General features: G+C 49.1%; 2 protein-coding genes across 11 annotated transcripts; one reads left to right on the forward strand and one right to left on the reverse strand.

Annotated features, from left to right (window-relative positions):
- Positions 1–4,041: 4,041 nt before the first annotated feature.
- Positions 4,042–21,231, forward strand: ITFG2 (integrin alpha FG-GAP repeat containing 2). 10 transcript variants are annotated; one of them, XM_042991554.1, is made up of 14 exons: positions 4,042–4,258; positions 7,583–7,708; positions 9,141–9,236; positions 9,793–9,834; positions 9,991–10,192; positions 10,901–11,040; positions 11,511–11,659; positions 12,051–12,154; positions 12,328–12,381; positions 12,474–12,565; positions 13,300–13,417; positions 15,006–15,179; positions 15,271–15,430; positions 20,851–21,231. In XM_042991554.1, exons 1-13 carry the CDS (start codon positions 4,163–4,165, stop codon positions 15,372–15,374), a joined length of 1,497 nt encoding a protein of 498 aa, XP_042847488.1. In that variant the 5' UTR covers positions 4,042–4,162; the 3' UTR covers positions 15,375–15,430; positions 20,851–21,231. The 10 variants fall into 10 exon arrangements, with proteins under 10 accessions (XP_042847488.1, XP_042847491.1, XP_042847492.1 ...); XM_042991557.1 differs by having other exon boundaries at positions 12,051–12,148; XM_042991558.1 differs by having other exon boundaries at positions 10,021–10,192.
- Positions 17,854–24,791, reverse strand: NRIP2 (nuclear receptor interacting protein 2). Its single transcript, XM_042991563.1, has 6 exons — positions 24,057–24,791; positions 20,284–20,436; positions 19,096–19,178; positions 18,624–18,745; positions 18,375–18,427; positions 17,854–18,032 (listed from the first exon to the last, which is right to left on the reverse strand). The coding sequence occupies exons 1-6, from the start codon at positions 24,306–24,308 to the stop codon at positions 17,940–17,942; spliced, it is 756 nt and encodes a 251-aa protein (XP_042847497.1). The 5' UTR covers positions 24,309–24,791; the 3' UTR covers positions 17,854–17,939.
- Between the last annotated feature and the right edge of the window lie 1,990 nt (positions 24,792–26,781).

A 26,781-nucleotide genomic window follows, 5' to 3' on the forward strand; every position in this document is an offset into this window, starting at 1 on the left:
TGTGGGGCCCAGCACAACCTTGCCAACCTTACACCAGCATCAGAGCACTGGACTCCACTCTACACTGGCCACACCACCTGAAGAGTAGAAGGGGGAAATTATGCATGTCATTTCACTTACAAGAGTGGAATCTCACATCTTATTCCTGTCTTCCATGTTTCTTCCATTCCCTTTCCAAGCGCAGATCATCTCAGAGCCTTGTAACCATTAAGCTGAAATGAAAGAGGCTAAGGGCAGTGCTGAATAAAGCCAAAGGAAAGATCTACGTAAGAGAACTTGTCCTCTTTCTGGAAATCATTATTGCTGACTTTATGGCTGTAGTTCCCCAGCTGCTTGCCAACCTCAGATAACTTGGATGCACCCACTATCCTCAACTATAAAATCTAAGGCTCATAATAAAACCTTGTTTAGCGTGTAATGACGCAACACTAAATACACCAATTTGGGAGGCAAAGTAAGAATGAAAGATTCACAAAGTGGTTCTGAGGAGAGACGATCAAGAAAAAAAACAATGCCAGGGCACCTGGGTGGCTCAGTAAGTTAAGTCTCCAACTCTTGTTTTCTGGTCAGGTCATGATCTCACAGTTTGTGGGATAGAGCCCCCACAGCAGAGTCGTGGTCTGCACTGACATCATGGAGCCTGCTTAGGATTCTCTCTCTCCCTCTCTCTCTCTGCCTCTCCCCTGCTTGCTGTCCCTCTTTCAAAATAAACAAACATTAAAAATAATAATAGTAGGGGCGGGTGGCTACTGGGTGGCTCAGTCGGTTAAGTGTCCAACTTTGGCTCAGGTCATGATCTCACAGTTCACGAGTTTGAGCCCCACATCAGGCTCTGTGTTGACAGCTCAGAGCCTGGAGCCTGCTCTGGATTCTGTGTCTCCCTCTCTGCCCCTCCCCTGCTCATGCTCTGTCCCTCTCTCAAAAATAAATAAACATAATAATAATATTAATAATGCCTTCATGACCTTCCAGACTTCTTTGGCTAGAAGAGAGGACTGGCCATACCCCATCCCCCTCCCCCAAGACATGTGGGCTCCAGGATCACCAGTCTCCTGTGCCCCTGTTAGGAGTGCTTCACACATAAAATTGTTGTTTGTATATATATATATTTTTTTTTTTTCTTAATTGAAGTGGAACTCACATAATATAAAATTAACCATTTTAATGTGAACAATTCAGTGGTATTTAGTCTAATTACAATGTTGTACACCTGCCACTTCTGTTTAGTTCTAAAACATTTTCATCATCCTTTGTGTTTGAAGCCCATGTCCTCATGTTTTGACTTCAGAGACCATGAAGGACCACTCTTCATCCTTAAGTGAATGGCCAGAAGAGTCTTTTAACAGGCAACAACCCTGGGGTGTCTGGCTGGTTCAGTTGGTAAAGCATGTGACTCTTGATCTCAGGGTTGTGACTGTGAGCCCCCTGTCGGGTGTTGAGATTACTTAAAACATCAAAAAACAAAACAAAACAAAAACCAGACAACAACGCAGACAGGCTCTAGGATCAAAGCTTCCCAGAGTGGGTGGTCCCTTCTAACGGGCCAAACTTGTGAGGGAGGGAGTGGGACTCAAAAGGAGAGCAGCAAATAACAGCATTTCACTCAGAGCAGGGCTGCCCACACTGTTAATTCTACCTAATTTCTGGGTCAAGTCAGTCTGAGAAACAGGTTTCTGTCTTTAAGGACTTCTCAGAACCTTTAGTATGCTAAGGTGCACTGTAGATCACGAAGGAGAATGAGGAAGTCTCAAACTGAGCCCATTAGGAAGCCCTAGGCCCTGCCCCCCCCCAGGATGGTGAGTGACTCTGGACCTCACGTATAGAAAGCTGTGTAGAAAGTTTTAAAGGTCCTATTTCTTACCTGGCCTTCCTAAGCAGACAGAACTTGGACCCCTCTACTGGGGTCTACTCCTGGAGGAAGAAGTGGACAAAGAATCTCCCTCGAAATCCTTCCCACCTAACACCTCCCCACCACTCCCCACTCCCATAGCAGGTTTCTACTGAAGCTACCATTTGGCTGGTTGGTAAAGACTATACCACTACCCACACAATTGTACCATGTCATCTAACCAGGAAGATGGCCTGGTTAGGCAGTTCTGGGGAGTAAGCCAAAACTGATACTGGAAGAGTGCTTGACTTTAAAAAGGTGAGCTCTAGATGGTGCCGGTGGAGACCCACCAACCATCCCCCTAGAAAGGGTCAAGAACATGGGTGCTCCTTGTGGAACCAGGGCTCTGTCCACATGGCTGTGCAACCCCTGTGTTCCACTTACTGTGACTATAACACAAGGCAGTTACAGTAATTGACACACAGTGGGGAGAGGGACTTGGTCCATGTCATATTTCCTGAAGACTTATCTTTCCTCCCTTTCTAAATTCATTTGGTTCTCTTGACAAAAGCTAAAAGGCATGGTATCCAAGTTGCCATGTAACATAATACCATAATGACATGACCTACAGGACAAACATTAGCAGGCGCCCCTTGGCACAGAAAGGTCAAGAACAAGAAACTCAAGTAATGGAGAAGATAAAACTGAGGCACTGCAAAGTGCTGGGTCAGGGTATAATTTCAGAGAACTGGGTCAGGCCAGGGCACTTGGTGGCAGAAGCAGGGTGATCCTCATCTATTTTGTCCTGGGTTATTTATGAATTTATTTATTTATTTTACAATTTCATTCAAAAGGCTGGAAGAAGAGAAAACAATGAAGAAATAACAGTGAGAAGAAACAGAACTCAAAACATTTTAACTTTACATTGAGAGGTAAACATTTTTAAATTGGCTTTTTATTTTCCTACCCCTTAAAACCAACAATGAAGCTTAAGGTTTCAGCTACAATGGGAGAAGGATAGAGATATGGTAGCCGGAGGTTGCATGCAGCCCCTCCGTAATTAGATAATATATTGAAAGCATTAGGTACACCTGTGTGACACAGTACCTTTGAATAGACCCGGCCAACCCCACAGTATATGTATCACCAAAAACAGAAACATGAATGTATCTGCAGTCCCCAGCGTTTGTCTAGACTGCCTCCTGTTTACCGTTTTGTTTGCTCTTCCTTGTTTTCATCTTACCTGGCTGTCAGATCCATTGGGACCTCTGGGACAAAATGTGTCATCCCCCTCTCACACTCCCAGACAAAAATGTCCTGCTTTTCAGTGCCTTCTCCCATCATGCTCAGATATAGAAAGCGGGACCAGCCCCTGGTCCAACATCCCCAGGTGAGGTAGATATTATTTTTACAACGTTGGCTCCTGAAAAACCAGTGCATAATTGGCCTAGAGCTGCAGATCTGAACTTTAAAGTGTATTGAACTACAGAATTTTGCAAATAATACTTCTGATGCCCTGATTGATGAGGCACCCCAAAGAAAGACTTACTTAATCTTGCTGAACCTGTTTTTCTCATCCAAAAATACTGAATAATAATACAAGCTCTCAGGGTTGTTGTGCTCATTACGTGAAACAATATACATGAAATGTGCTTTACAGCAAGTGTAACTAAGGACCTTTCTAACTAAGGACCACAAAAGCATACACACACCATTTAAAAAGTCATTTTCACGTGGTAAGCCAGTATATAAAATATACATATATAAATATTTACAATTGAAACAAAGGTTTCACAAAAAGAATACTTACTAGAGTCACTTGGTATTTTCTATTCTATTGTTTTTTTTAAATGCTGGTTCAATTCACTACATTGTTTGCAGGGCTCCTAACAGGTAACTTATAGTTGTTTCAAAAAAAAACACTGTTGGAAACCATACAGTTGTCAATTATTACGATTATTATGATTCCCTGGTTTAGTCTAATGGCCTGGAGACTTCAATGCTAGGGCAACAAAGGAAGAGGTCAAGGTTATTAGGTCTAACCCCGAACAGCCTGTTGCCTGGGGAACAGATCGCCCCCCCCCCATTAAGATTGGTCTACCCAGGCTAGGAGTGGCCCATGCCCCTGTCACTCACATCAGATAAGCCCGCCCCCAAGTTCAGAGGGCTAGGAAGACCCACCTCCTCTTTCAGGTTAAGCGAGAAAGGCCGCAATTGGAGGCTCGAGTGGTGACGTGACTTTCCGCTTTGGCTGCCTTCCGCTTGGGCTGCTCTCAGGAGGGGCTCGGGGAACATTTGGCAGGCCTCCCCGGTCCCTCGGCCCGTGCAAGTGCGATGAGGTCGGTTAGCTACGTGCAACGGGTGGCCTTGGAATTTAGCGGGAGCCTCTTCCCGCACGCGATATGCCTCGGAGACGTCGATAATGATACGGTCAGTGCATGCGCACTGCGAGAGACGCGGCCTAGCTCTGCGCCAGGGTAGGGCGGGGCCGGGGAAATGGAGAAGCCGCCCTAGGCGTGCGGGGGGAGCGGAGCGCGTGCGCGGTGGGGCTGCGCGGTGACCTAAGGAGAACTTGGCAGATAGCTTACGTGCCTGGAAGTCAGGTCCGAATCGCACTGCTTCCCTGCCCTGGTGTTCATTTAGGGACATAGATAACTGATCCTTTGCCTAAGTCAGTAACTGGTTCACAGTAGGAGCCTGGTAAACCGGTGGCCCGATATCCCGGCTCACTGCTTCTCTCCTTATGCAGGGGCATCACCTCAAATCACTTTGCCTTTCGAAGCCTCCATAGAAGCTTAAAACGCGCCTTTGCTGCTCTTACACGTGGCTCCTTGCGCCGGAACACACTGCTGTACTTTTCTGCCTCTCCACCTCACCACCCCATTCCTAATGCCGAGTTTCTGTAATGCCTGGTTTCTGTAATGCCTGCTGCATAGTACACCAAGCGTATGGCAACTTGAAAGCGCTACAACTTGGTTGGATTACAAAAACAATTGACATCTACCATCTCCGCAGCTGTTCTTTTTCTCGTTGTTGAAATGCATTAATACAGATAAAGCAGGTAGAACTATGCCTGGCCCACAGTTAACACCAAGTGTTAGTGTTGTTAGTATTTGATTCTGTTTCTGCAAATGTTTATTCAAGTGCCCATTGTGTGCGCCAAGGACTCTGCTATATTCTGGGAATTCCAAAATGAACAAGACAGCCCCAGCCCTCAGCTAGCTCACAGTCAGGTAGGGTGATAGTCACCAGAACAACGAAATGTAAGGAGGTGCATTGATGAAAATATGTAGAGTTTTGAGGTGGAGCATCAGAGGGGATGGGGGCTGTTGCTGGTGTGAGACACTCTTAACAGACTCTTTTCATTCATTATTCCCTATTTTTAATGCAAAGCACCTTATTGCCATCCTCTCCTACCCTCTGCCCCACCTTCCTATTCTGCCGTCTTCTCATTCTCACGTCCCTAACTGTTCTGTGCTCTCTTCCCTGGGGGAAAAAAGGGCTAGAACATACCCCTGCCCCCAGCCTCCTTTGTGCTGTGATAGAGAAGATATTTTATGAAGCCTCTTTTGGTTCTACTCCCTGTAGGGAGGAAGGAGTTATTCTCATAAATTTGTATTGTTTTTTGGACTTTCACATTTCGTAATATGCCAAGCAGTACAATTTTATGAGAAAATCAAGAGAGGCATTTTCAAATAGTAAATTAACAGAGTGACTTTAGGCGTACATGATTTTCCGTGTTATCTGATGGTCTTCTTTGTTTAAAAGGGAAAAATACCTGCCTTTTTTCATAGCTTCATGGCATCAGCTTTTTTGGAAATTGTACTTTTCTAAGTAGATTGCACCAATACACTCAGTTCTACAATATTAGATATATTGTACTACTTTTTTTTTTTAACCCTGAGTTGTAAGCTCCATAAGGCTGGGGATTTATCTGCTTTTTCACTGCTATATTCCCAACACTTAGAATTGTGCCTGGCACATAGTAGGTACTCAGATGTTTGTTGAATAAATGAGGATTGTTATGGAAAGCAAATGTGATTATTTGTCCCAAAGCAATTTGAAGGGCTTTGCATGTTATTGATAAATATAATTGAAAGAAGGGCAAGTAGTTGAGATCGTTGCCTAGTGGTACATGTATGTATGCACGTGGTACATTCAGCCTGCATGAGTGTGGATAGAAACGCTGTTATTAGTTCAGCATTTGGGGCAGGAAAAAGACTTATTTCATCCTCATAAATCATTAGCCTAAAGTTCTTTGAAACTAATTTGTTTCCTGGTAAGTTGTGGGGGAAGGGAAGCCAGGAATAGGATGCACACCCTGTAGGACTGCCCATGGAAGCCTGGCTACACCAGGGGAAAATCTCTAGAAGGCTATAGCAGATCAGAGATCTCTCCTCCTGCCTCCTTTAGTATTATATGGCGACTGTACCGTCTAGCTGGGGTTTCTTAGCGTCCGTGAGTGACCTCCAGAGGCCAGAGCCAGGATCAGCCACAGGGAAGCAGAACTGCTGGGAAGCATTATAGCTGCCAGGAAGCAGATGGGCTAGTTTGGAAATGTCCTCTTCCAGGAGACCAGCCATTGCCTCACTGTCATTGCTTGGTCTTGCTTATCATTGCCTGGCTGGGCCACATCTACTTGGTCACTGCTCTTACCATACCCATGTCTGTGCCCTTGTTAAAACTGTAAGGTCCCCCTCAGTAGGGAGTCTGTGGCATTTATCTTTGTACCCCTAACTCACTATCTACCTTTACCTGGAAACTCAAGGGCTGACTGAGCATTCCCTTTCATTCTGATTTTTCTCTGTTTCTTAAAATCTTTTTTGTTAATTGTCTAGTAATTAAACATTTATCAGGGCGCCTGGGTGGCTCAGTCAGTTGAGTGTCCAACTCTTGATTTCGGCTCAGGTCATGATCCCAGGGTCATGGGGTCAAGCCCTGTGCTGGGCTCCTCACGGAGCATGGAGCCTGCTTGGGATTCTCTTGCCCTCTGTCCCTCTGTCTCTCTGTCTCTGTCTCTCTGTGCCCCTCTCCCCCACTCGCACTCTCTCTCTCTCAGATTAAATTAAATTTGGGGCACCTGGGTGGCTCAGTCAGATAAGTGTCTGATTTTAGCCCAGGTCATGAACTCATGCTTCATGAGTTCGAGCCCCATATTGGGCTCTCTGTGCTCAGCACAGAGCGCACTTCAGGTCCTCCGTCCTACTCTCTGTGCCCCTCCCCTACATACGCTCTCTCTCAAAAATGAAAAAACAATTTTTTTTAAATCAAATTTAATTTAAAAGAAAAGCAAACATTTACTGAGGTGCTGGTATGGACTATGGCATTTGCTGAATGGATGTATAAAAAAAGAATAGATTGTGTGAAAGATACCAGGGTCCCTAGCCATGGAGGCCTTTTAACTAGAGGCTGAAAACCACCTGGTATTAGTGCTTGCTGTATGCCAGTCACTGGTTTGTTTGTTTGTTTGTTTGTTTGTTTGTTTTTTATTGTTTCTTCACTTTTGAGAGAGAGTGGGAGTGGGGCAGGGGCAGAGAGAGAGGGAGACACCGAATCTGAAACAGGCTCCAGGCTCTAAGCTGTCAGCACAGCGCCCATGAACTGTGAGATCATGACCTGAACCAAAGTCGGACACTTAACTGACTGAGCCACCCAGGTGCCCCTGACAGTCACTGTTTTAAAGGCCTTCCTCTGTTATCTCAGTTCTTAGAACAACTTTATTCAGTAAATACCCTTATGATCTTTGTTTTATAGATGACAAAATTTAAGCATAGAGAGCTGGGTTCAAATCCAGGCAGCTGCACTGAGCCTCTGTGCTGTGCAGCCTGCCCCCAGTGTGTCTGCCAAAGTCCTCTGGAGCGGCCGAAATGGAAACATCAGGTGGAGAGAGTTTAATGTCAATAAACTTGTTTTATGCTTCTGTGATCTAATATTCCCACCAGATATAATATAATATAATATAATATTCCCATAACTATTAAAAAAATGAATCGAAGATTCAAATCAAGTAAATCATTGATAAATCCCAATTCATTTTTAACTTTATTTGTGATCTGTTACGTCTTTGTTGCTTTTAGAATTAAATCTCTTGAGAATCTGATATTCACTCTATTTTGAGAATAGGAAGGGGGTGTTGGCTGCCCACCCCTCCACCCCTTCCCTCCCCACCACCCTCCCACTCCTCAACAGGGGAAATCAGAAAGCTACTTGTGGAAACAGGGTTTGGTGCTACCTTGTTATCACTGTTTACCCCTAGAAAGGCAGGCAGCCTTTGCGGAATGACTGGGAAATGGAGTACCCAAATACAAATAGGAAGAGACTCCCTTCAGGGAACCCCCCTCCTGAGAGCTGGGCCACCACTTGGGGGCGCCAGAAGCCCAGAGTACAGAGGAGGCTGACACCAGCAACCCCTTCGTGCTGTCCCCTCCAGCACCTCCATCCCCTGTATATATTCACTCATACACACCAAGTTCAAAAGGCCCCCTTTTCTTTGCAGCTGACTTGTGTTGGGGTTGGAGATGTTTGTAGAGGAAGGAGGGCCCCCAGAGCTGACCTTGTCTTTTTATTTGGCCCTTGATTAAGTACGTGGTCTGAAGTTCAATTTTCCAAAAGTTCAATGTTCTAGGTTGTTTTCAAAACATGTCCCATTGGCAATGGACAGATTGGAAGAGCTGAAATCAGGCAAGCGGGTCATGGAGCTATTCACTTGTCAGACTTTTCTGGGAAGAGTCATAGATTCCGTGTTGCCCCATTCTGCTATCCTCCTCTGACACACACACACATACACACACACACACACACACACACACACACACACACACACACACCCCTGACAGGGAAAAAAAGAAACTCTGGGAGGGGTGCCCAGGTGGCTCGCTCAGTTAATTTCAGCTCTTGATTTCAGCTCAGGCCATGATCTCATGGTTCGTGAGTTCAAGCCCACATCAGGCTTATCAGGCTCCACGCTGATAATGTGGAGCCTGATTGGGATTTTTCTCTCCCCCTCTCTCTACCCCTCTCCTGCTCAAGCTCACGCTTCCTGTCTCAAAATAAATAAACTTTAAAAAATTTTTTAAATATGAAATTTATTGTCAAATTGGTTTAAATACAACACCCAATGCATATCCCTAAAATTAAAAAAAAAAAAAAAGAAACTGGAAAACTGTGGCTTTGTTGGTTGCAAAAGATTTTTACTAAAGTTGGCGAAGATACAAATTAAGGTCTTATGATGTCCCCAGGATGGGCCTAGAGAAAAGCTTCAGGTGGTTCCATAGGATCCCATCCTAACACTGTCTTCTCTCTCCGTTTGAAGTTAAATGAATTGGTGGTGGGGGACACCAGCGGGAAGCTGTTTGTGTATAAGAATGATGACAGTCGGCCGTGGCTCACCTGTTCCTGCCAGGGCATGGTCAGTATTCAACTTCCTGGGGCGTAAGGGGCAGAAGGATCCTTTCTGTGCAGGGACTATCAAGGCTGAGCCATACAGAAACCGACCAGTGTGTCCCAGTTCACCAGCTACTCAGCCAGCCACTGTTTCAGGGTTCATTCCATTCAGGGAGGGAAGCCGCTGGACAGTGCGCCTCCAGCTGGTGGGTTGTTTTTTATCTTCTGTTTCCGCGTGGCTCTCAGTACTTTAAAAACTGCCAAGGTCATCTGATCTCATAAAGTATAGTACAAAATGGGGGTAGTACTTTGCATAAGTCTAGAAATATGATAGACTGGTTGTATTAGGTGTATCTTTTGCTTTGTCTTGTTCAGCCCAGACAGACTTAACTACTTGAGGTCTCCCTACTGCTCTAGGTAAACCAGACTTAGAGCACAAGAACGCGATTAACATGAACTATCTGTGTAGGTCATGTGGTACAACTTTTCAGCAAATGATGGTAGTTAGCAAACCCTCTCCTTGCTTCACTGAGATTAGAGAGTACTGGTCTCCTTCAGCATGTCTCCCCTTTTCTTTGCAGCTGACTTGTGTTGGGGTTGGAGATGTTTGTAATAAAGGAAAGGTAAGAACTCTAAGGGACGTTGGGATTTCGGTAGAACTCCAAGGCTTTGCCTAGATTGCTCCCCCTCTCCTGGTGGAAATCAGTTGAGAGTTAAAGGCTTTAGCCCTCACTTCTGTCCTTTAACGACCAGGCTTGTGCCCAAACTTCCCTCCCCAGCCATCCCTCCTATGCCTCTGCCTCTCCCAGAACCTGGTGGTGGCGGTGAGTGCTGAGGGATGGTTTCACCTGTGTGACCTGACGCCTACCAAGGCCCTGGATGCTTCTGGGCACCACGAGACCCTAATGGGAGAGGAGCAGCATCCAGTCTTCAAGCAGCACATCCCTGCCAACACCAAGGTCATGCTGATCAGCGACATCGGTGGGCATGGCTCTCTCCGCAGGCAGCCAGGGGAATAGGAGTCAATGGGTAGTAGAGCAGATGTCACGGGATTCAGGGAGGTAGTTAGTATTCATGGGTGCAATTATTATGCATTTTATGTTGAGTTACTAAGCTCCCATTATAAACTAGGTATCATTCTAAGCACTGTGATTGCAGCAGTGAATAAAATGGACAAAAATCACTGCCTTCTTGGACCTTTCCTAGGAAGGACAGAAAATAAACAGTGTAAAATATTTTAAGAAGATTAAATAGTATATTAGAATGTAGTAAGTGCCGTGGAGAAAATAAACCACAGAAAGAGGCTAGGGAGTGTCAGGATAGAGAAGTAGAGCTACCAATTCTAAATGGAGTTATCTGGAAAGTCCTTTCTGGGAAGGTGACATTTGATCAGACACTGAAAGTGGCAAGGGAGTGAGTCGTACAGATATAGGGCTGATGTTTCGGCCAGAAGCTGTCACGAAGGTGATGGTATGTGGCATGAATCAGGACACTCGAGTTGTGTATCTGAGAGAAGAAGCACAGCACAAAGTGTGAGGGGACTAGCACAGCTCTTGGGGTCTGAAGTTGTACCGGGTTTCGGCGCAAACGCTGATGATGTTAGCAGGAGGCGGAGAGGACATGTGTGTAGGATTCAAGCTAATGAACACACATGTGGCTCCAAACTCGTCCTACTTTGTGGACCCACAGATGGAGATGGGTGTTGTGAGCTGGTGGTCGGTTACACAGACCGTGTGGTACGGGCTTTCCGCTGGGAAGATCTGGGTGAAGGCACTGAACATCCAACAGGGCAGCTGGTGTCACTCAAGAAGTGGACACTGGAGGGTCAGGTGAGAGGCTGAGCGGGGGGTGCTCAGGGAGCCCAGAGAGCAGGGAGGAAGCCCTCCTGCAGGGGCCCTCTTGGGAGAACAGTCGTGGGTCAGGGTTTAGAGTGGAGGAAGGGAAAATCTCCTTGTTGAGAGAAATCCAAAGAAGAGAGTTTCAAGTCAGGGTCTTAGGGGAAAATTACTAATAAGAGGCAAAGAGCACCAGGCTAAGAGTTAAGAGTGTGCTGGAGGGTGTGATGTGCTCTGTGTCAGAGCGTGGACCCTGGTTGAGACATGCACAGTGGAGAGCAGATGGGCTATGTGGAGACGATGGCACGAGGCAGGAACCCTACAAACTCAAATTCTTCCTCCTGCTGTTGCCCCCCAAGCCTGGGATGCTGTTCCCAGGGCCCCTGCCCCACTTCTCTCCCATGCTCTCGGCAGGGTCCCATTTCTGTCCCCAGCCCCCTTTAAGGCCTTGTTCCCTGGTGCAGGTGGACAGTCTTTCAGTGACTCCAGGGCCCTTGGGTGTTCCTGAACTGATGGTGTCTCAGCCGGGCTGTGCTTACGCCATTCTCCTGTGTACCTGGAACAAGGACGCCAGGCCCCCTCCCACCTCTGAGGGGGCCCCGGAGGGCAGCAGGTAAGGGCGCAGACCTGTGGATGGTGTGGGTGTGTGGAATCTAGATGGGCTCCTGGATGCACTGGCAGTGGACAGGACTGCAGTGGGCAGAGCTGCTTCGGCTGGGTCCTGGCACAGCACCTTTGCCCCATTAAGGAAAATGATTTCAGGACCCAGGAAATCCTGGGCTTTAACCTCGTAGCACCTGGAAAAGATTCCAAGATTCTAACTTGGCAGCTCTGTCCCTCTCTTTTCTACTCGCCACATGGGCCAGACAGGGTCAGCAATAGATTTCCAGGCTGATTCACATCCTAGAAGCTCGTACAGAGATCGGGGCCACAAACGTCCTGCAGAACTAGGCTCATTTGGTCCCCACTTAGTATCCCTCCCACCCCACCCCACCCCCACACAGGGAGGCCCCGGCTGCCCGAGATGTCATGTTGCACCAGACTTCCGGCCGCATCCACAACAAGAATGTCTCCACCCACCTCATTGGCAACATCAAACGAGGTGAAGGTGGGGTGGGGACACAGGAGGGAGCTGAGGGGCAAGCATCAGTCCTGGGAGAGGGAAGATGCTGGGCCTTCCCTTCCTCCCTACCTTGGGCCGCCTCTCACCCCACCCTGTGTGCTCTGACCTTGCCCTACCCTTCACATTTTCTTATTCTTGTCCTTCTGTCCCTCCTGCAGGCCACAACTCTGAGATGGGTGGCTCCGGCCTCTTTGCCCTCTGCACCCTGGATGGTGAGTTCCTGCTGGGGCAGGAGGCTGTGTGCCTGTGGGGTGCACTCAGGGGTCCTTGTCCTGCCCACCCCGGCCTGCCTGTCACCCTGCAGGGACGCTGAAGCTCATGGAGGAAGCGGACAAGCTGCTGTGGTCGGTGCAGGTGGATCACCAGCTTTTTGCCCTAGAGAAACTGGATGTCACGGTGAGAGGAACATTCTTACCTTCTTCACGTGGAGAGATGTGATACAAATGAGTCCATTCTCACTTCACAGTTCGCTCCCGATGTTTATCTAAGTCTCTTCAGACAGACTCTTAACTGCGTCTCAAGTGAGTCTTTTTCCTAACTTCTCAGGGCTTAGTACCATCTCTGCACTGCCGCGGAATCTCTCAGCGGCACCTTTTCCAGGAGTAATGGCTCCAAAGAGAAATAATTTATTAGGGTCCAGAAGTGAGTTTTTGGCCTCAACTCCAGATGTATGTTCTGTAATTTTTTTTCTCGTCTATCTATGAGCCTTTCTTTACCAAGGCTGCAGCCGCAGAATCTGCGACACGGGGGCATACTTTGCCGTTGTGCATGTGTGACGGTAGGAGAAAAGGCACGAGGCTTTGAAGTCAGTAGAACAGGCCTGGGTTTGAGTCCTGATTCTGTGCTGCCTCCCTTCTATGCTGTGTGACCACGAGTGAGCGACTTCATGTCTATAAGCTGAAGTTTCCTCCACATAAAATTGGGAATAATGGTGTCTCCTTCATCAGTTGTTTGGTGACTGGCGCACGGAGGAAGTTCAGTAAGAAACTTAGGGCTGCTTTCCTTCCCGGCTGTTGGCCACCCAGAACTAGGTCCACAAGTCCTTTATGTGCTATCCAGACCCATCGTTCGGGCTCTTCTATTTACCAGCTCCCCGCCACCCCTGCATCCTTGTCTCTGGCCTTTTTCAGGGCAATGGGCATGAGGAGGTGGTTGCCTGTGCCTGGGATGGACAGACGTATATCATTGATCACAACCGCACCGTCGTCCGCTTCCAAGTGGACGAGAATATCCGAGCCTTCTGTGCAGGTGGGACCCCACCCCATGGACCCTCTCTAACCACACTTGTTTGCCTCTCATTTCTACTCTCTCTGTGTCCCCTAACGTGTGTCTTCATAAACAAATGAGCTCTTTGGCACTTTTGTTAGAGAGTGATGGTGGGTACTGAATTACCGTCTGCACAGTTTTAAATAAGGAATGAGAGACAGTGACAGGTTCATCTCTCAATATGTTAAAGAATGGGATGAGTTCTTATCATCTGCCCGTCTGGGATGTGTGAAGGCATGGGAAAGTTCTCTCCCATCTGAGCATGTCAGAACTCTGTGAGGAGCATTCTCCCAGACAATTTGCATTTGTTCCAAATCAGGGACTTGGAAAGCAGTCCTGGCTTTTTCAGGTGACATGGGGAGATCTTTGGTTGCTGAAATGGTAAGAATTGTACAGCGCTCTGGTGTACATACTCCAGTGACCCAGAAGGTTAAAATGCCTTTGAAGAAGGGACTGCCACCAAAGAGAAGCCTTAGTTTCTTTTCTTTTTCTTTCTTTTCTTTCTTCTCTTTTTCTTTTTTCTTTTCTTTTCTTTCTCTTTCTTTCTTTCTTTCTTCTTTCTTTTTCTTTCTTTCTTTCTTTTTTTCTTTCTTTCTTTCTTTCTTTCTTTCTTTCTTTGAGAGAGAGAGAGAGAGAGAGAGAAAGAGAGAATCCCAAGCAGGCTCTATGCTATCAGAGAGAGCTCACAAACTGTGAGATCATGACCTGAGCTGAAATTAAGAGTTGGGTCACTTAACCAACTGAGCAACCCAGGTGCCCAGCTTTAGTTTCTGATCGTGTTTTGCTAATCTACCCCTTGGACTACCAAGACTGTCCTTCATTCCTCCAAGCCTATCACTAAGATGGGAAAATCAGCAAAGCACTTTTGTGGGGCCATTCTGCCTGGTGAGTTTTTTTTCTTTTTTTTTTTAAATTTATTAAGCCATCATACCATAACTCAACACCTATTTTTTTTTAATGTTTATTTATTTTTGAGAGAGAGACACAGTGCAAGCAGGGAAGAGGCAGAGAGAGAGGGAGACAGAATCTGAAGCAAGCTCCAGGCTCTGAGCTGTCAGCACAGAGCCCGACACGGGGCTGAGACTCACAAGCTGTGAGATTATGACCTGAGCCGAAGTCAGACGCTTAACTGACTGAGCCACCCAGGTTCCCCCATGGTGTTTTTTCATATCTGAAATGGGGAGGTATTTTACCTATTTTACTGAGTTCCCAACACAAATGGATTAGAAAGAGGGCCTTTAGGGGCATCTGGGTGGCTCAGTCGGTTAAGCATCTGACTTTGGCTCAAGTCATGATCTCACAGTTTGGGAGTTTGAGTCCCGCAACAGGTTTGGAGCCTGTAGCCTGCTTCAGATTCTGTGTCTCCCTCTCTCTCGCTCCTCCCCCACTCATGCTTTGTCTCTCAAAAATAAATAAACATTTTTTTTAAATTAAAAAAAAAGAGGGCCTTTAGCTTTCTGCTTGATGTCTGTGGGAGGGTCAAACTGCTGACTCCAAGGCCTCTTGTTCTCTGCCCTTCCCCACTGGGACTGGAACTCTCTGACCTTTGTCTCACCCCCACACCCTGCAGGCCTGTATGCCTGCAAGGAGGGCCGCAACAGCCCCTGCCTCGTGTACGTCACGTTCAACCAGAAGATCTACGTGTACTGGGAGGTGCAGCTTGAGCGGATGGAGTCGACCAATCTGCTGAAGCTGCTGGAGGCTGAGCCAGAGTTCCAGAGCCTGCTGCAGGAGCTGGGCGTGGGTGAGTCCCAGGAGTGCTTTGGGCCTGAGAAGCCCCATGCCAGGTGCCCAGGAGATCCACAGCCTCTGAACCGCCCCTTTCTTGCCCTCAGATCCTGATGACCTCCCAGCTGTCCGCGCCCTGCTTCACCAAACCCTCTACCATCCAGACCAGCCCCCACAGTGTGCTCCTGCAAGCCTTCACGATCCCACCTAGCTGGACTTGCCCTCTTAGTTGAAGAAGGAGCCTCCTGAACCAACCCACCCCCCAAGGTATCCATAGTGCTGGAAGGATTGGGAGTAGACATCACAGAGGAGCGTGGAAAGATGGCAGCAACCTTAGGGAAGCTGTGAACTATAGCCTTCATGGTCTCCTTGGTGAAAGAAGAGGCGAGTTGGCCCTCGGCCCTATTTCCTTATGTACCTCACCCATCACATCAGCAGAATCATAGAACCCCAGCCTCATTCCACATCATCTGGGACTGCCCCCTTCCTAGACCCCGCCCCCCCCGCCCCCCCCACTTCCAAATCTCATTGTGTGGAAAACAGACTTGTTCATGAGGAGGGAGCACAGATCCTTTGCATGGCTCTGATGCCTGTAAGGAAACCAGACTTCGGAGCCAGTAGGGCAATGAGATAAGGGCTCCCGCATCCCAAGCTCCGTCTTCCATGGCACAGCTCCAAGTCACTGGCATTAGGGATTATTACAGGAATGGCACACTGTTTTGCTTTTGAAGCGGGGGTCTTTAATTATCTTACAGTCTGGTCTTAATTGTTCCCAGCAACACTGAGATGATTGTTTTCTTTTTACCAAAGAAACTGGGCTAGCACTTTCTCATTTTGCCTTGTTGCTTGTGCAACTTTGTGGGCCTTGCCCCCACATCCCCCCAAAACACCTTTAGAATCCGATGTGGGTTTATGATCCAGACCACAATCAGAATTCTATCTTGGACCATTTATATTCCTTCTGCTCTCGATTCTGTGCACCGTAAGTTAGTGTTTTTCACGTTACAGGCTGCGATTCTTTGGTGGGTTGTGGTCAGCATTGTTTGAATAAACGAAATGGGGTAGAATAAAATAGAAGGAAAAATATCAGAGTGTCATACTCACAGCATAGGGAAGTATTGTTCTGTTATAACTGTACATGTGCATGTGCATGTGCATGTGCGTGTGTATGCTAACTGCTCTGTAAAATGTATTTCCTGCTGTGAGTTGTGTTCAGAGGAGTCAGAAAGCCATTGCTCTCAATTATATTAACCCAGCCAGACGGGTCAACCTGGGGAAAGGTCCACATTCACATCACCTTTCTGTAAGGGAATAAGGGCAGAGTTACCAATTTGGACTCTGATCGACATGGAGGGAAACCAGAGAAGGACATGAGCATAGAGAAACAGGTGTTTATTCAAGTGGAGAAGCAGCTGGGCTGAAGGCCTGCCACTGGGTCTGGGGTCTGCGGTTATAGAAGCAGCAGGAGGCAGGAAGGAACAAGCAGAGCCAGGAAAGCAGAGGTTATGGGGCAAGGCAGTGAGGGACCAGGGTACCCACATTACACGCGTGGTAGTGAGCCCCCTCCTCTTCTCTTGAGGTCAGGGACTCAGCTGGGAAAGGCAAGACCAGATGTCACAGGGCAGCTGGTTCTCCTCTAGTCTACCCCAGGCTCACAATCTTGTTTCCACCCCAAGGTCCTAGTTCCCTAGCTGAGGTTAGTTACACCACTGTCTTCTTCTCCCCTTCGTCCGTGACTTGAGAGACTCAAACCTGCCAGAAAGACGCTCAGGGTGTCTGGCTCCTTAAGGTTTGGGTTCCTCTCTTTACAGTGAAGATGAAAAGCCTCCTTGTTTTTGTGCTTTGGCTCAGAGCCTGGCAAGGGATCAAAATAAGATTCCAAAATAAGACTAGCTCAAGCTCAGGAGGCCAGAGATGAGGGGAAGGAAGAACGTCTAATGAGGTGAGTAGTTCTAGAAATAAGAAAGACTACTGGTTAGGTTCCAAGTCTGAGTACGGCCAGGCCCTGCCATCCTGTCCACCTTGTAGGGGCAGTTCCCAACAGGGCTCCTCACCATCCCCCTGAAGTGTAAAAAAGCAAGTGGAGGAGGAGAGACACCTGGAGAAATGCTAGAGGTACACCCAAGGTTTTGCACAGGGAAATCAAATAATAACTGACTTCCAACATTTGCAACCCCAGGAAAGGTAACTGAGAAAGCTTCTGAAGCTCCTCTGCCAACTCGCCTTTCTACTGTACCGGAGTATTCTGTTTCCTGTTTCTTCCCCCACTCAGCTGTGAGCAGATGTGCGCAGAATCAGAAAGGCAGGCGGCAGCAGGGACAGGACCCCTGGTGGGTGAGATGTGGCAGTCTAGTTGCAAGAGGTACTAAGCCCCAGGAGGGGAAGGGAGAGGCATGGGAGTGAAGGCCACCGAGGGGTGTGTGGGGTGGATCTGGAGGCAGGTAAAGGACAGTACGGGCTGCAGCCTTTGACTTGGACCAGTTCCTACCACGCCACGCTTACATCCTTTTCCACAGTCCTGATTTGGAGGGGAACGGGGAGGCCAGTCCCCTGAGATCATGAGCCCTCTTTCTGGAAGTCTTCTGGAGGATTGGGCAGTTGCTGAGAAGCAGAGAAGAATGTGGCTGACTGAGGCCAATGGGACGGCAGGGTCAGGGTGGTGACAGAAGGGACAGACGTGGTAGTCCCAGGTACCTGGCTCTAGTAATGCCCCATTCCCCAACATGGCTCTTCCCCGAGGCAAGGTCCTTCCCCCGGGGACTGACTGGTTCATCAGTCACTGGCCAGGCTCTTGGTACAGAGGCAGGAAGGGCAGCTCTGGGAAGGGGGCCCTCAGCCGCAGCACTCCATGCTCGAGGTCGATGCAGCACTGTTGGGGGGTGGGGGGAAATGTGTGCTTCTCTCAGCAGGTAGCCTCTCCCTCAGCCCTCCCCCCCCCCCAAACTTTCCACAGCCCCCAGCCCCCTGCTCCTTGCTCATCCCCCTGTTTCCATTCACCTGGAACTCTGGGGTTGTGGGCAGTGGGACCTGGTTCTTATGTTTCACTTGTGGGCAAATAAGGAACCTCTAAGGAAGCAAGGTGAAATCCCACAACTCTGAGCCATTCTCATCAGAAGCTGGCCCACGCTTCCTCGCCTGTGCCTTTTACCTCTTTATCCCAGCCCTTTGGATCAGGCCCCAAATGTGGGTCAAGCGCCCGCATCCTTCTTACCTTGAGAGAAAGCAGAGTCTGCAGTCCAAGACAGAATTCAGGACTCTCAACATCTGCAGGAATCGTTTGAAAACAGAAGAGGCTGGAGGGCACCCAGGGGTCACAGTGCCCTGTGAGCACTCACTCCTTGTCTTCCCTCCCCACCCCCAGCTCTGAGGATCTGGGCCCAGAGATTGGGGGCACCTCATATGGTGCCAGGAGAGGAAGGCAGAAGAGGAAGAAGAGGCTGTGAATGAACGGAGGACTCACCCACAACCTGGGCTGAGCAGGCCACCGTCTCCTGGCCCAGCTGTAGCTCCAGCTGCTCCACCTGCGTGGGGGGCCCAGGTGCCACGTCCCCACCTGGGGCTTTGAGGACCTTCTTCCCTAACCTGTGGTTGGGAAGCAAGGGTTATGGCCACCACAGCCCCCAACCCCAATGCCTTTGTCAGCTGACGCCCCTCCCCCTACACGTGGGTTCTCATCCAATCCCTTGCCCCCACGTGGGGTCTGAATCCTTGTCTTCTCTACCAGAGCCCCCATCCAATCTTTTTTTTTTCCAATTATAGCTCTATTGGTATATAGTTCATATACCGCAAAAGCTACCCTTTTATAAATGCAGAGGTTTTTAGTATATTCATAGAGTTATGCAACTGCCACTACTATCTAATATCAGAATATTTTCATCACCCCCCCTAAAGAAGCCCCATCCCCCTTCCATCCTTTTAGGCCGCACTCTTACCCCAGGCGGCTGAGGCACCCAGCCGAGATCTGGTTGTGTTGGGTGCCTGTGTCCACGGCCACCCGAAGCTCCTGGTCTCGGCACTGAGAGAGAGGGTCGCGGGGAGTCAGTGAGAATGGATTGGGCTTGGATCCTTCACCTTTCCCAGCCCTTTGATGACTCCCTCTCAAAAACGAGTGAAGGGAATGAACCAAGCCTTTCAGAGTGATCTTTATGGCACTCATGCAATTGAGGCAAAACTGGCTCTTAGATGGAGGAATCAAAAAAGGAAATAGAGCTGTCTATGGGGAGATCATACACTTGGGAACCACTTGACCAGAAATGGAGATCTGTTTGTGTAGAGGAATTCTTGGGAAGCTGGGGGCTTAGGTTAGAGAGGTCTAGGTGAGGGATACAGGAGGGGTGAGAAGACCAGGCTGTCTCGCCGGGAAGTTCAGATGAGGGTAAGCGACAGGTTTATCACGGAAACAGACGGGTTCACTTTCTTCTGGATATATACAGACATTTGTGGGTACACTTGGACATCCCAAATGCATGTCATTTTCTCAATCCAGACTTCTGCTGAGCACCTGCTATGTGCCAGAGATGTTGCTGGAAGGTACATCAATGAATGCTGTGCTCGGGTGTAGGGGAAGTGACATGTAACTAATGCATGGTAGAAAGTTTTAAGGTCTATGAAAGGGTTGTCAATAAAGTGTCCTGGATATTGAGAGGGAGGGGAGGCTCTTTCTCCCCTGGGGAAATCAGAAAAGGTTTCAAAGAAGAGGTAACAGTTGAGGCTTTAAAAGGTTCTAGAATGTGGCCACAGACTGGAGAGCAGGAAGAGGAAATGCCACACAAAAGTGGTGGCAGAGGAGTGGTGGGTGTTCAGTACTGCTGGGGTGGTCAAATGGCTCTAGAGAGGACAAGGCTGTCATCGGGAAACACTGGCAAGTATTTACACATGCGCATTTGGAGATTACATTTGATAAAAGGGTTGGCATGGACACGTGGAATTGCACGGAGGGAAGATGGGTTGAGGTAGAAAGTAGAGAATGTACAGGATCCCATTTTTAGGTCCAACCTCGGGGGAGAGGTGCTTTTTCTCCCTCCCTCCTTCCCTCACCACCCAGGGGAGGAAGGAGAGTGGCGGAAGTGAGCCGTTCAAAGGATCATTCATGAAAGCCAGTGCCCTGGGAGGCCTCTCACCTTGCAGTTCACCAGAAGAGCAGGAATCTGTGTCTTGCTGGTCTTCCTCCTGCTCTCCTGGCTGTGAATCGGGGCCTGCGCGGGGGGAGACTCCCCCTGAAACCGACTCTGGTTTCCCTCCACCAGGCGTCTTTGGATCACACTGTGCGGCTGCTGGCTCCGTCACAAAACAAAGAAGACAGACAGGTCTAAACCCAAGTATCCAGGCCACTCAGCTCTCCCACCTTAGATCTCCCACGATGTTCAACCCAACCCCACCCCAGTCCCGCGTCTCACGGGAGTAAGAAAGGGGCAGGATCTTACCCAAGTCCCAGCCGTCACATCATTATAGCAGAGTGAACCCTCGTATCAAATCATACTGTTTTGCTGAGACCCCAATAGATTGCTCAGCAATGAAGAAATGAGAAAAGAACAGTCCATTCTAGGTTAGACCAACCTATTGACTGCCAAGACCTCTCAGGAGCTAGTATTATGCTTGGGGAACTTTTTGTCTCAGGTCTACAACACATTTTTAACATTTTTCCCCCTTTGTTTCCCCTTCTGACCTCATCCTTCAATGGGCTGCAGATCCCAGAGTTGATGTTGTGATGGAAGTCAGAGAAAAAAAGTCACATCTTCAAAACTAGGATGCTTGAACCATCCCTCGCCTGAAACCACCTTCACTCCATCTGGTCAATTTACTAAGTTCTGCCAGCTTTGTCTCCTGTATTTATACCCTGCTTTGTACTACTGCCTTTATTCAAGCCTCACCTCAGCTGTCCCAGATCACTGGACCACCTCCCTAAGTTCCTAAGAACTGGCCTCCAGTACTGCTGTCTCTCAGACACAACTGCTTGAAGCCAGTGATTATCTGGCATCACCCTTGCTACTCGGGTGCTTGAGTGGCTCAGTCGGTTAAGGGTCCAACTCTGGATTTCGGCTCAGGTCGTGATCTCACAGTTCGTGAGTTCGAGCCCCATGTCAGGCTCTGCACTGATGATGTGGAGCCTGCTTGGGATTCTTTCTCTCCCCCTCTCTCTACCCCTCCCCAGCTCAAGCTCACGCTCTCTCAGAATAAATGAATAAACTTAAGAAAAATAAAACCCTTTCTGCTCAAAGTGTGGTCCTCAGATATGTAGCTTTAACATCACTTGCCATCACTTGGAAGCTTGTTAGAAATGCAGAATCATGACCTACTGAATCAGAAGCTTCATTCTAACAAGATGTCCTGATGATTCGTGTGCATGGTAAAGTCTGAGAAGCAGAAAAGGAAAACAAAACTAACCATATTACTCCTGTTTAAACTCCCATCAAAGCATGCCTGCTTCCTGTTGCATGATAAAGCCCAAACTTTCAGGGGTGACCTGAAACTTTCAGCCCAGATGACCTGGTCACGGCCTCGTCCTCAGCCTTGTCCTCTGCTCCGCCTATCTGCCCCCATTGACCCTACGTGTACCGCTTGTACCAGGCTGCTTGCTCCTGGCCTCCACACATTTGCTCCTGTTCAACCCCCTTCCTGAGACGACTCTCATTCTTCTGTGGGCCAGACTGGATGACTGGTTCAACGTACTTTGTTCCGGAGCTACTCTTTATTTGGGAGAGAGGTTTTTATCTAAGTCTGGAATTCCATGTGTGTCCTGTAATTAACACAGGGTTTACCTCCTCCAGGAAGCCCTCTCTGACCTCTTTGTACTCTTCATTCCACACGCCAGGCTGGGGCCAGCATCCCTTCTCTTAGCTCCCTTTGTCATGCTTCTCACAGTTGTTATTTGTGGCTTTTACTCTCCCATTATCCTGGAGAGCCTGTGACATCAGATCTTTATACCCCAAGGCTTAGCTTAACATATGGTAGGCACTCAATAAATGCTTGTTGAAGAATGACTCTATCTGTCCAGGCGCCACACATCCTTCTCCACCTGCCCTTTCTTCTTGGGAACGTGGGATTGTTTTTCTACCCTTGGTTTAATGAGCCCCTTGAGACTTGCTGCTCCCGCCAGCAAGGCTGCCAGCAGGAGACCCAGGTCTGGGAAAAGGGCAGTGAACTCCAGGGCAGGCCGGAAAGAGCGGCTCTGCAGTTCCCAGCTCTCCTCCCACCTTTCCCACGATGGACACAGCCTTCAGGCCCCCACTGCTGTGAGGTTTGCTCCAGAGTCATCCTAAGGAGGGAGACGGTGGGGTCCCCCCAACCTGTTGTGTCTTCACTGCCAAAGCCACACAAGGTAACTGCTTGAGATCAATTTGGGACGTCCTGAGGCAGTGGGGTGAGGTGAAAAGCTCAGGACTTATCAAAAGGCTGGACCTGCCACGCTGGGATGGTAATGTTAACAGAGCCTCTAATCCAGGGCCAGATGGATGTAGGGTGGTCTCCAAACCATAGAGGCTCAGAGGTCCTAGCCACCGGGAGCCAAAGCACCAGCTTCCCTGCTGTCCCGTTTCTCCCTGTTTCTCAGCTGTGCTCTCTGTGTGTGTGCAAGAGCAGCCCCGAAGTTCCCTGAACTGAGATCTCGGTCTGGTCACTTTTCCTGTTTGGGAGCTGCTGGGATGAGGCTGGGAATCTGCTGGCCTCTGGGTTGGGTTCCTGGAGAAGGAACATTTCGTCTGAGAGGAATCTGGTAGGGCTGGGTCAGGAAAGGGAATGAGGGGCTGCATTGGCTGAGAAGAGACTTCGTGCCCTTCAGTTTGGAAGAGTGTCCTCCTCTCAGACCTTCTGATGAGGAAATGGGTGAGGGAACAGAGTGCTTCCAAGCAAAAGCCCTCCTTTCTTCTAGAAGAGACAGGCCACAGAGGGTTCCATTTTCTCTGGGCCCTACAGAGCTTACTTTCTCCCTCAAGCTAAATGGAGTCGTAGCTGGAGGAACAATCATACTCAGACCTTAGATAATGCTTTCTATTTTCCAGGCTCTTTTCTAAGCTCCTTATAGGCATTAGTTTGTGCAACTCCCACAGCAACGCCATGAGGGAGATACTACTAATTTCGTCCTCATTTAGCAGATGAAGAAACAGGTTCAGAGACATCAAGCAATTTGCCTAAGGTAGTAAGTGGCAGGGCCAGGATCTGAACCCAAGCAGCGTGGCTCCAAAGCCCATGCTCTTCACCACTGTCTCGGTGGGGGCGGGGGAGGGATGAGTGTATGCAGCTGCCCCTGACCCATTCACCTCCTTGTTACACCCCCACCCCATTCCCTCTGGAGGCCACGGCTGCTGCAGGGAGATGGAAAGAAAGAAGCCTGGAAGGGCCATTGCCCCTACGAGGAAGTAAGGGGGCACTCAGGGGGCTGGTGGCCCAGGCAAGAGCCATATGAAACCCTGAGGCTCTGGAAAGGACAGAGGCCCTTAGTGCTTCCATTCTGGAGGGAAAAGGCAAATGGATGGTCAGAGCTGGTAGGAAGGAATCCGTTGTTTAGGGACAGGAGAGAAACCATAACCCTAAACTGGCCAGGCCTCCAGGCCCTCCCAGCAGTAAATGACTGCTCCAGAAGGTTCCTGTGTCCTTGTAAGCCTCTTCTCCTAGAGAGCACAGTTCCTCATCACCCCCAAGATAAGTCTTGGGCTGTGTGAGAGAAGCTGACTGAGCAAGGAGACTAGGCCCCCCCAGAGCCACCAAGCCACGGGAGCACCCCCAGTGAAGAGTCTGAGGATGGTCGGGGTGGAGCCCCTCCACCTGGGACTACCTCTGCCCCACTCTCAGCAAGGGAGGGGGGATCTGAAGGTTAGGGTCTGCAGTTTCCGGCCCTCCGCCCCCTCCCCAGGATATAGGAAGAGAGAGGGGAAGGGTGGGGAGAGGGCTGCCTCACCAAGTCCTTGGAGGTGCCGAGCCTCTTGAGGCTGTCCAGGGGGAGCAGGTCGGCAGAGTCCTTGTGCAGGAACTGGGTGGCCTGTCTGAGCCGGCGCTGCTGGCTCAGGGGGGCTCGGTCGCGAAGCGCTGCCTCCTGTCCCCTCCTCCTGGAGTCTCCCTCCACTCTTCTGGCCTCCTGCCGGGTGGCCCCTGCGGGGCTCCCGGAGCTTGATGAGCAGGGCGGGGGCTGCTGAACCGTCCTCGTCTCCATCCCCTCTGCCCCGCCACCCGTGGCCCCGCCGCTTCCCGCCTCCCTCAGTTCCGGGTCGCAGCTCTCCTGACAGGAGGGTCTCCCCGGGGGACAGAGTAAATCAATAACGTGCTGGAGCAGCCGCGTCAGACACCAATTTCCCCGAGATTGCAGTAGAGGGAGTGAGGCTCCGGCTGGAAAAACCCAGCACTCCAGGAGGAGGGGCGGGGGTGGGGGGTGGTGGTGGTAGGCTCTGCAGCGCGTCCAACTCTGGGGTCCTGGTGGGAGCGGTCGGTGGAAGGGGTGTGTGTGTGTGTGTGTGTGCGCGCGCGCGCGCGGGCGCCTGCAAGCACGAGGGGTGTGACGGTGTTGTAAACTGTCAGGGTGTCCGTGCCAGCTTGTTTGAAAGGCAGTGCGTGGGTGTTGGGACGGAGTCAGCCTGCGTGTGGGATGCGGGCACGTGCGGCCCTGTGCGTGTGCCCTCCCGTCTCCTCTTGCGCTGCCCCGCTCTTTTCTCCCCTGGGGCCCTCTGCAGTTCGGGCTTGGGGCGCAGGCCAACAGCCAGGTTCAGAACAGAGACGGGCGGCCTCAAAATGGTCTTCCCCCCTCTCCTTCTTGTCAACAGGAGAGGCTTCACCCTTCTGGGTCTCGACCTTTCGGATGTGGCGGATGTCAGAGTCTTATTTATTCTGGGTTCTGGATTCCAGGGGGACAGCAAGAGCAGCTCTGAATCTCCCCACAAGCAGCGCCCCAGCATCTCCCTCTTCTTCTTCTTCTTCTTTTTAAAAGTTTATTTATTTATTTATTTATTTTGGGAGACAGAGACAGAGCACACAAGCGGGGGAGGGGCAGAGAGAAAGGGAGAGAGAGAATTCCGAACGGGCTCTGCACTGCCATGTGGGGCCCGAACCCACCAACCGTGAGATCAAGGCCCTAGCTGAAGTCAAGAGCCGGTTGCTTAAGTGACTAAGCCACCCAGGCGCCCCTCCCTTTTCTTTATTTAAGGCTTCTGGAGTCCTGGCTCTTTAAAAAGTATTACAATTCAAACATACAGAAAGTTGTAAAGAATAACCTTTACCTTTTGCTGGCCACCCCAGTTAAAAAAAATAACCAAACTATTGTAAATATAGTTGAAACGACCCCTTGCACCACCCCTTCTCCCCAGATAACATCCTTTTCTTAATTTGGCATTTTAGCATTCCCACGTTTGTTCACTCTTTATGCATGTACGTATATGTGTATCCGAAGCAGCATATCATTTATTTTGCCTGACACATTATATATGACCTTCTGCAGCTTGTTCTTTTTTGCCCATTACTTTATTCGTGAGATTCATCCCTGAGCTATGCATTCTCTTTAACAGCTGTATGTTTTTCCTTTATATGAATACATCACACTTAGGAAATTTAGATTATTTTTCTACAAACAATGGTGTTTTGAACATTTTTACACTTGTGTCCCGGGCACACATATGAGCATTTCTCTAGAGTACATACCTAGGTGTGGAATGGCTAGGCATCAGCTCACAGCTTTCCCCCTTTGGCATAATGCCACCTTGCCCTCCAGAGGATTTACACCAGGGTACGCCCCAGGCAGCAGTGTCCGGGGGTTCCACGCCCTCCCCTTCCTCACCAGCACTTGGAATCAAACTTTTTTATAGCCCTGGCTCACCTGTCGTCAGATATTTCTCTCCAGCCTTTTATCTTCACCATCATCAAAAGGCATTGGTCAAGCACCTGTTTACTTGTGTTGGACACTTACAAGCTGGGAGCCCCGACTGAGCCCTGCTCCTTAGAGGCACAGTCTGATCCAGACATCCACAAGGCACACACACGTTCAGACAGACAAGATGTCCTCTGGCCTCCTGCAGACCCAGCCTTTTTCAGGTATTTTCACAGCCATGACAATTATATGAGGAAGAATTGCATTTTGATCCCTGTTTACAGATGGGAAAGTAGTTAAGGTGTACAGGTTAAATTGTGTCCCCCATAAATCTGTACGTTAAAGTCCCAACTCCCAGCACCTCAGAATGTGACCTTATTTGGAGACAGGGTCTTTAAAGACATAATCAAGCTAAGATAAGGTCACTAGGGTGGACCCTAATCCAATATGACCGTATCCTTGCTAAAAGGGGAAATTTGGACACAGAGGTACACACAGGAAGAACACCACATAAACATGAAGGCCGAGTGTGAGTGATGCATGTATAAGCTAAGGGACACCAAAGGTTGCCAGCACCACCAGAAGCTGGGAGAAGGGCCTAGGCCAAATTCTTCCTCAGCACCCTCAGAAAGAACCAACCTTGCCAGTACCTTGATCTTGGACTTCTAGTCCCCAGAACTGTGAGACAATAATCTTCTATCGTTAAAGCCATCCAATTTGTTATACTTTGTTATGGCACCCCTGGGAAGCTAATACTGAGACTTAGAAATCTCACCTAACATTCAGTTACTGTATGGAAGAGCCAGGATCAGCCCCTTATGTTCTGTCTCCC

The sequence above is a fragment of the Panthera tigris genome, chromosome B4 (genome assembly GCF_018350195.1).
Source record: "Panthera tigris isolate Pti1 chromosome B4, P.tigris_Pti1_mat1.1, whole genome shotgun sequence".
Taxonomy (NCBI): domain Eukaryota; kingdom Metazoa; phylum Chordata; class Mammalia; order Carnivora; family Felidae; genus Panthera; species Panthera tigris.